This window comes from Cheilinus undulatus, linkage group 17 (assembly GCF_018320785.1).
Source record: "Cheilinus undulatus linkage group 17, ASM1832078v1, whole genome shotgun sequence".
In the NCBI taxonomy this organism is placed as follows: Eukaryota; Metazoa; Chordata; class Actinopteri; order Labriformes; family Labridae; genus Cheilinus; species Cheilinus undulatus.
The window spans coordinates 22,640,075-22,649,789 of NC_054881.1; the positions used below are offsets into that span (position 1 = coordinate 22,640,075).

The 9,715-nt window shown below is 37.6% G+C and overlaps 1 protein-coding gene across 1 annotated transcript in view; it reads right to left on the reverse strand.

Annotated features, from left to right (window-relative positions):
• Positions 1-8,854, reverse strand: part of sardh (sarcosine dehydrogenase) — a 102,640-nt gene extending 93,786 nt beyond the window's left edge. Inside the window, exons 1-5 of the mRNA XM_041811745.1 lie at positions 8,694-8,854; positions 7,561-7,750; positions 5,081-5,217; positions 4,677-4,855; positions 3,295-3,474 (exon numbers count right to left, since the gene is read on the reverse strand). Coding sequence (XP_041667679.1) covers positions 3,295-3,474; positions 4,677-4,855; positions 5,081-5,217; positions 7,561-7,745 — 681 coding nt within the window. The 5' untranslated portion in view covers positions 7,746-7,750; positions 8,694-8,854. The remainder of the gene's footprint in view (positions 1-3,294; positions 3,475-4,676; positions 4,856-5,080; positions 5,218-7,560; positions 7,751-8,693) is intronic.
• Between the last annotated feature and the right edge of the window lie 861 nt (positions 8,855-9,715).

A 9,715-nucleotide genomic window follows, 5' to 3' on the forward strand; every position in this document is an offset into this window, starting at 1 on the left:
TTGATCTATTTATTAACCAGAAGTAGAAGTGTACATTTCACACATGTATATTATCTGTAAGATTGACAACAAAATACCAGGGAGGAGAGCGAGAAGAAGGCAGGAAAAGAGGCCACAATGAGAGAATCAAGCTGAGCTGAGCGCTTGATGATAACATATAGTTGTAAAGCAATCAACTGGCCTCTGTGATTAAAAACTGATCAAATACTAGAGTAGAATGATCAATTTAGCAGTACTTCTACTGACACTGAAATGACAACTTCAGCTACAACTTTATTGTCCCCTGAGGGAAATTTGCTTTGCAGGCAGGTAAAAACATAAAACATAGGAAACGCAATCACATAAATTCAGAAACAACACTGAAATGGATAAGTACACAAATACCTTGAAGGACAACATTGAAAGCAGAACACAGGAAGTGATGCATTGTGTCAGTGGCATGAGGGCTTCAGGGCCAATCCACATTTTTTTCAGTCCTAATCCAATTCCGAATTCTGATTTATAAAATCAGTTAAAGGGTAAAACATGCAAGGGGGTGAATACTTTTTATAGGCACTATAAACACACTAGAGAGAAAGTTAAGTGCTGAGGTTCTCCACAACTCTGTGACAGAAGTCAAAGCTTATCCCACTTTAACAGCAGCTTGAGCAGGCTCAGTTACCATGGTTATCAACCTAAAAAGCAGCTACAATAATGGACAAAAAGGTCAGACTAAAGCCTAAACCTAGAAAGGTTTTCTGTAAAGAAACTGTCTTTGTAAAGTCTGTCCTATTCACATTATACCCCACTTTTGTTGTTAGTTAAAGCTCTGAACATTATAAATATGAAAAGTTTAAATAATGGGACGCAAAAATAAGTCCATTATTTTGATATTTTGGGCATACTGACTTTGTGCTCCCTAAGAGGCCACTCGGCTGAAACAGTAATTAATATTTAGCTTTACACAAGGTTATGACTTGCTATCTACACTTTTCTTGTTCAGATAAGGGAGTTATTTTTACACAGTACCATGCTGTGTGGTTGCAGTTCAATAAATAACTAACTAGTAAGAGCTGCTGGAGATCACAAGTAAAGTACATTAAAAACACAGTGAACACACTTTAAGTAAATGAAGATATTTTGCACAGAGTGATCTGAATGAAAAACGTAAAGCTTAATTAGATATTCGTAAGCACCTGTACTTCTGCTATTTACAGTTTTTGAATATACCATAAATTCCAGATCACAGGTTGCACCAATATTTAGGCTGCAGTCTGTTTTCAGTGCTTCCTAGTTGTCGATTATGTGCAGTAAAGCCCACAACCTGCAGTTTCTGTGCAGCTGTGTAGATGGTACATCTGTTTGTTTCATGGCAGTGGACCTCGGTGACGATTGTGAAGTTGACAAACACAAAGTCAGTGAGTCCCTCACCCACCTCCTCTGGCCCCTTCTTGTCTTCAACTGAGCTGTCTTTCAATTTGATCAGCACTACACAAGGCTTCTTTACTCATCATTATACCCCTATTTTCTTTAGATACACTGTGATAATCTCATGAGACAAAAGATGGTGAAAAATAGCACCAACCCCCACTGACTTGGTCTTTGTTGCTATGTATGCCAGCAATGTGAGGCACAATGTGGCCACTTGCAATATACAATCAATAATGGTGACTTTAGGTTAGGATTATGTTAGGTAAGGTGGCAGCATGTGAACAGCCCTTTTCAAGTCCTGCTGCAAATTTCAAATTGGATTGAGGTTTGGGCTTTGATTTGGACACTTCAGAACATTCACATCGTTGTCTTTAACCCATTTCTGTGTTTCTTTCTTCCACTTGACCATGGAGTCTCCCACATGCCTTTTAACCATTAGAGCTCCAGTGGCATGGATCCTTCCCGCAGGCACAACCCTTTGTAAAGTGCTTGGTAACTTTTGAACTGTAAGTCATAGGCACTAACTTGTTTTTTTTTTCCTGTGTTGTGCCTTTCAAAATATGTTCTTCATGCATTCGTAGCTCTTACAGAATATTTTCTAGTGAGCCCAGAACTTGGCTGACTTCCTGGGGTCTCTGAAGACAGGGTTGTTGTATACAACAAGAGGTGACACTGTTTAGAAAAACATTAATAACTTTTGAACCATATGTCACACACTTACTCTTTTTTACCTCTGAAAGTTGATCATTTTGCCGTTCGTTTGCTACCATCGATATGTCCATGGCCCTAAAGGACGCCATTCTAGCGAGCCCGAAACTTGGGTGACTTTTCAGGGTCTTTAAAGATTAAATCCAAGGCGTTACATCCAATAACAAGCATCTTGTTGTCAGTTTTTAATCAATTTTCAGTCATTTACTTTGGCTTTCTTTGGTGGGTAGCACCATATTTGTTGAGGGCAATGTTAACATGCAGTACATTGTGGGAGTGGTAGTCGACCAGTTGCTTCTCTACTGCTTAAAGGAACGGCACAAATGAATCTAACTGCAAAAAAGCACGTGGACTTTTTTTGTATATATATATGTAGATATTTTTAAAACCGTTAGTCACAGAATGTTTATTTTTTCACAGTTTTGTCCCCAAAAGATGGGAGAACAAGTCTGTGCAAAGAAAATGTCACAATTGTTTACTGGGTGTTATCAATAAAAATCACTGAGTTTCAAATTCTGATTTGTTTTTTTATTTTGTCTTTGGAGTCCTATAACCTTTTCAAAATTAAAGTGACATTACTGTATTAGATATATTCTTAAAGCCCGGGTTGTCCTGAAAAAAAAAAAAGGATGTATAGAGCTTGACTGTGCACAACAGGGTTGATTTTTACAAGCTTTTTAAGCAAAAAGTCCAGATGAGACATGACGGTGAAAAAATAGCTATGAGCTCTAAGGGTTAACAAACTCTAGACAAGATTTCATCTGAGTTTTCTTCAAAAGAGGCTTTTTCTCTGCCACTCCAACAAAGTACAGTGCCTTGGAATTTTTTTGTAACCACCCCCGACTTAAACTTTTCAGCAACATTTTCTCTGAGGGTTTTCTGTGATTCTTTTTTTTTAAAAAAAGCCAAACTGTATTGACACCTACTGATTTATAAAATCAACCAATGGTAAAACATCCAAGGGGTTGAATACTTTAAATAGGCACTGTACACTTTGTAAGGACATTATTCAGTTTACTGTAGCTATCTAAGGCAATGTCAAGAAGTTTTTCATGTTTATTCTTTCTTTGTCAGTAGAAATTGTGAATCACTGACATTTTATTTTGTATAATAAGCTACAATTCAATATTAGTTGACACGTATTGTATATCCATGCGAATAATCACCCCACATTACCATGGCTCCCCTGGCAGATGCAGCTCTGGTCAAGGTGGTGCAGGTGCCGGCTGGGTCCATGGTGCCATCTTTAGGTACATACAGGGTTCCATACAGATCATCAACGTTCATCAGAGGATACAAGTCCTTGGTCTCTGCAGGTGACAGCACATGGGACTCGATACCGTAAACCTTACCCAGCTGGAAAAAGAAGGCAGTAATATTTTTAGTGAAGTTATAAATCTTTGAATCTATTTCAGCATTTACTTCACAGTAAAAAGCTTTCAAGCATAATCACTGAAGTATCTGTATTTGTATTTTTACAATAAAGCAGTCCTGAGAAAGATGTGTTAAATTACCAGTAGCATACCAGAATTAACTGTTCATTTTAGTTCAGGATTACTGATCCAAACACCTTGATCAGGATCAGTAGATAAGTTTAAAACCATGTATTGGTGAGGTCATGTTTGAAATGGACTTTGGCCATTTTAAACAAAGTTCTCTGCTCTATATTGATCAAACAACTTAAAAATTGGCTTAAAAAACTGTTATTGTATTTTCACAAGTGAGAGACAGTGACAAAAATCACACATATTTGTTTCGTTAGTGACTGTACAGGTAAGTGCTTGATTTTACAACCATCTACGTGCACTGTCTCACTTTCGTTGTTTTAAAATTGGGGTTTAATCTGCAACTTTATGCCGTTATTTATTTATAGTGATAGATTAAGCATTGTCAGATTACTGCTGATGGAAGTTATTCTTTGCCACCTGCTTTCTTTTTCCAGCAGCCTGTCTTTACTGCAAACACCAAAGCCTGGTGATGCATCCTTTCAGGTGTCCGCATGTGTACTTACAAACTTAATTTTTGCCTTAAACTATCCATGCATGATTAATCAGTACCAGGTTTCGTAAAAACAGCATTAACTTTTATGACATTTTTGGATTTGCCAGCTGATAACATCTGTTTATTCATGGTCATCGAGAGCAGAGGAGGAAAAAGTTGATGACAAAATAAACTTCATGAAGTAAAGTTTGTGTTATGTGCACTTCCTCTTTATTTCTCAACTTTTAAAGCAGCATAAAAATTGCAAAGGTTCTTCCTGATGTTCATTAAATCATTGTCTAATCAAAGTTCAGATTCCACTGCTGTAATGTCGACTCTTAAATGCCCATTCTCTCCCTGGATTTGTCCATAGCCTCTAGGCATGTGGTGAGACCTAACCATCAGGTCATCAGCATCCCTTGGAGTTTTTTTTTTTTTTTGCTCTAATTGTGACGCCACTTCTCTGAGTGGACTTACAGCGTTTGTTTAAATGTGAACAGATCATGACACTAAAAATAATGTATTAACACAACAATACTTCAGACACAATGAGCAAACTAGGCCATCTCAACTCTTACCGACATGAGGCGTTTGTACTCATCCAGTCTCTGCTTGTTAGAGGCGATGAAGAGCCCGCCATTTTGGATCCAGCCTGTGTGAAGGCCCGTTTCCTCCTCCAGGTCTTTACTGATCACATTTCTGGTGTGAGCCAAGAGCTCCACCTCGACATCACTGGGCCGCAGCTGCCACAGCAGGCCTATAAGCAAACAGACATATTTGCAAATTGTCTAGGCGTATTAGCAGACATATAGATTAACATACAAACACGTTAACTTGAGCAAGTAATTTACAGAATTTAAAATTAATGTAGATTAGTAACATGCTCAGAATACAGAATAAAAACATATTCATATGAAATAGTAAGAGAATACTTGGATGCTCAAATTCCACATACAGCAAATACACCTGTTCATATTCTCACCTGCAGTGTGCCAGGTGGTACCAGCAGTCAGTCTGTCTCTCTCCAGTAGAACTGCATTGGTCATTCCCATTTTAGCCAAATGGTAGATGGTCTGACAGCCCAGACTTCCTCCTCCTATCACCACCACGTCGGCTGACCTGATGACAGTAGCAGAAAACTACAGATAAGATGAACCATGACCTGAAAAGTAGCTTTAGCAGCATCTGTAAAAGAAATACAGTGCTTAACAAATTTATTAGACCACCTGTCAAATTTGTCTCAGAGACCATCCAGCATCATGAAGTGCTTTAATGCAGACTCTGTCATTTTCAGTGAGCTCTCCACATTTTACCATTTTGAACAGGAATGAGGGATTTCAAACTGAATTCACCCAAATTTGAGCCGGCTCACTGGGCTTCTCTGAGAAGTCAGAAATTAATTAAGCATAACATTCAACCACTAAAACTCATTTTTCTGTTCAGGAATGCAAATAAATAACTATAATTTGACAAATTAATCAAGAAACAATAATGTGCTTTACTATTTTTTTCAGTTTTTTGTAAATCAGTACATTTGAAAATTCATGGATAACAATAATAATAATATTTTAGCATTAAAAATATCATTTTGGTTAAAGAGCTTCTACATATTGGTGTATTAACTATTGCAGAAACATAAAAAAATGATTTTGGTAATTACCAATGCTGTTAATTTAGGGCAGCTGTGGCATAAACCTTACTTTGGTTAGGGTTAGGGTGGTCTAATAAATTTGTTAAGCACTGTATCTTTCATTACTTTTCTCATGAGATCTTCATGCCCTAACACCTCTCTGCTATTTGTATGAAGCCACAGTTGTTTTGTTAGATAAACTCAAATAATAACAACCCAGTGAACCCAAGGGCGCTTTACAAACAGACAAGACACAACACAAACACTAGCATACTTGGAAACAAGTTAGTACTGTGCTTAAACAAGAGGACACAGCTACACAGGCTGAGACAATAAGAAACAAAACTTAAAGTAGGTCCAAATATCGTCGTTGTTTGAGACCCATAGGGTATGCACTTCCACTCTGGAGGGTTAGGATTGTGACCTGACCTTAGTTTTCTCTCTCACAGTAGGCTTCCAACTAGAGATCTGGCATTCATTCATCCAAACATGTGAAGATTATTCAACCTAAGATTTTATGCAGGACTTCCATGACTACTGCCAGATGCACAAAGATGACTGAGAATGCTTCTGCTTGTGGCATAATTGTGGTTATCATTGTCCATTATACCTCTCGTTTTGAGAATTCCCAGCTGTCAAGTCTTAAGTATCAGAAGGATACCAGACATGTCTCCTAAGTTGAAATTCTAGCTAAGCAGCTACCTGGCTCTCACACCCAGTTGAGGTATCAACAAATAGTAATGATAAACCAACTGATTAATGAAGACAAACAGCAGCAAACAGCAGCAAGAATGGCACTCATTTAGTCCATTATCAGCTCCATCTCCAGGTCCAATTTACAAAGCATATCACACTATTCATCTTCAAGCAAGACTCCTATAAAGTTTGGCAGCTTTGCTCTTGTTTTGTGTCTGAATGTGGAGATGAACTGTCAGTGTCTCCCCTCTCTGACGCATGGTGCTTTGCTCTCATCCTGGCAAAGGGAAGAGCCAGTCCGAAACCCTTAACAATGATTGGCTTTTTGTCTTGTGAGCCATTAACAAGTCGTTTATATATTTATTTACAAAGCACATCTTATCCCACATTGAAATTTTTTAGCTGAGTTTAATATACCAAAGGTGAATCAAAATAGCCTTGTCGCCCTGATATTTTTCTTGATGTGGCCTTCAGTGAAAAAGTTTGGACATCCCTGGTTTAATCTAAACAAAAGAAAGAGAACAGAGACTGTTTTTATGTGTGGCTAGCTTATGAAGCTGAAGCTAAGCTTGGGAGCTCTTGCACCTTGCTGAGGTGTAAAATGTTTACTAACTCTTTTTCCATCAAATTGTTTATAAGAAAAAAAGTTTCTATTGTTAAAATATTGAGATAATCTACCTAAAAGTAGCTCCAAAGTGAGGTAGTTAGCCAATATTTTACTTGTTTAGCCATATAAAATAAATAAAATTATTAAAGAAACAAATAATAATAATAATAATAATATACTACAATAATATAATATATATTATATAATAATAATAATAAAGAACAAATAAAGTTCTTGTATTGTATTGTATATAAAAAAGGGGCAAGAAATGACTGTTATATTTGCATGAGTTCTTTTAAAGCAGGAATTAAAAAAATACATATTTTAATAGTTTACAAGCAGAAAATTTATGTATTTAATGTGCATCTTTGCTATTAAGATAAAGATAAAATGTCTTTCAGATCCAAGATATTCAAATCAACACTGTTCCACTACTGATTCACAACATAAAATATGCCCAAGTTGCAAAAACCACTGGAGCTAGCCAGTTATTTAGCACATTTAGGCACCATTCAATCACTCAGTCTACCTGGGTAGAGGTTTAGTTGGTCCTGAGGAGGCTCCATCCTGCTGTTTTAGTGTCTTCTCATAGGGGACATTTTTTTCTTTGGTGGGCTCAGAGCTGCAGGAGCGAGCAGGTGTCCGGCACAAGGGAGAGCGTGGAGCCCGCACTGCTGACACCATCCGCCGAACCGTGCTCCCCAGGAAGGCCATGGCCCCTGTGGATGGACAGAGTACATAATGGGATGGAGTGTTGCTACAGATGCATATCTGGATTTGGAATAATTTCCATTAAATTCCCTAAATTATATGAAAGTATGGCGGTGTATGCTGTATGTTTGTTGTGCTTGAAAAAAAATATGTAATTTAATGGTCGGATACATAATCTGTGAGCAATTGCCAAACAGACTTGAACAAGAAAAATAAACAGGAGATCTGAGATAACAAACCTGCTTTGATATGCGTCCAAGAATTTTGACACTGAGGGTAAAAATAGCCATGGCTGTACATTAAAAAGTCTTTAATGGAGAGTAAAATTAAAACCACAATACGTGTTTAGTTGACAGTTGCAGCTTTAATAGATGCATTAACTATCGATGAAAGTGTTGATGACGTCTCAGCCACATTGTTGATGTTAATGGTGCGTTCAAAGATCAAACAACTCACCAACACTACTATTGCATTTATACCAGAAAACAACAGCATAGGCTGACAAGTGTGACAGACAATAATAAATTTGCATGCACACATTTGCTCATCAAATGAAGACAAACAGGAATTAAATCCATGTCTAGCTGAACCCATTCATTATTTGGCCTTGCTGAAGTTTTAACGTATGCAACCTTCAAGCAGACCCGTGTTAAGGAGCAAACTTCAGAGTGAGTAGAAACCGGATTTTAAATATGAGGCGTCTCTGTGACGCTCAGCATGGTTAGTAAAACATAATGCACTATAATGTGAACATTGATGTGTATAAGAGAACATATATATGACTTCGCCTGCATTTATCGCCTAAAAACATAAACAGATCTTGTAGCTTAGAGGCTCTTGTAACGTGGCATTGCGGTGCATTTGATCTCATACAAACGCTACCAACCCTGCAAGTTCACAGAGGCATAAAGTTGCACGAGAGCTGTTAGGCTTCCACGCACGCTTACTTACACTGCAGTCACAGACTGTCCGGGTCAACGCACTCGGTGCGATAATTGTGCAAAAATCCGTTATTTTAGTGGATAAAATGGCCGAAAACCGGTGTCCGGAGAGAGAGAGTCTGCGTTTTTAAGCGTAGCTCGTGCTGCTGTGCTTCACAAGCTGTCACACAACGTGAGCTATAAGTGGGTAACTGGACTGTGCAGTTGTAGTTCCTGTCTTGGCCCCTCCCCTCCCCATCCGTTCAGTAAACCCAGAAATATAATCTGATGCTGTGCTGCTACTTCAACGAGTCAAGTGAGGACACTGACTTAATTTACGACGTTTGCATGATTAAACACGAGATTGTACAACTCCAAACAAGCCATTGTAATCTACCAAGTAGCAGAACTACACAGACATGGAAGGAAACCAATGAAATAACAGTAAAAAAAAAAAAAAAAGACAAGATGGGCTATTAGCATGGGTAAATAAATTAAATTAATGAACACAGAAGTGCTAAATCAGGGGTGTCAAACTCAAATCCGGCCAGTGGTGCAGTCATACCCGGCCCACCGGATCATATGATATTTTTATCATAACTGGCCCACCAGTACGAGGTCTGCAGATTTCCTCCAGTATAAAATGTAAACTTATCCTTGATGAATTATGATATCCTTGTTGAGTAAAAAAAAGTAAGCAGTAAAAATAATTTAATAAAAAGTCAGGAACGTGGGAAAGACATTGGGTTTTCTCTCTTTTTTCAACTGTGCATCTCACAGTTATGACTAAAAGTTATGGTTTGGACTATTTATTTCATATTTTTACCCTTACATTTCGTAACTTTGACTTTTTATTTCATGTTTTTACCTTTTAGTTTCATAATTTTAAATTTTAAATCCTATTTTGACCTTTGAAAGTCACGACTTTGACTTTTCTCTTATGTTATGACCTTTTTCAACTCCTGACTTTAACCTTTATCTTATTTTTTACCTTAAAAGCTTAGGACTTTTAATTTCATCTCAGTTTTTTTACCCTTTAAAATCACAATGTTG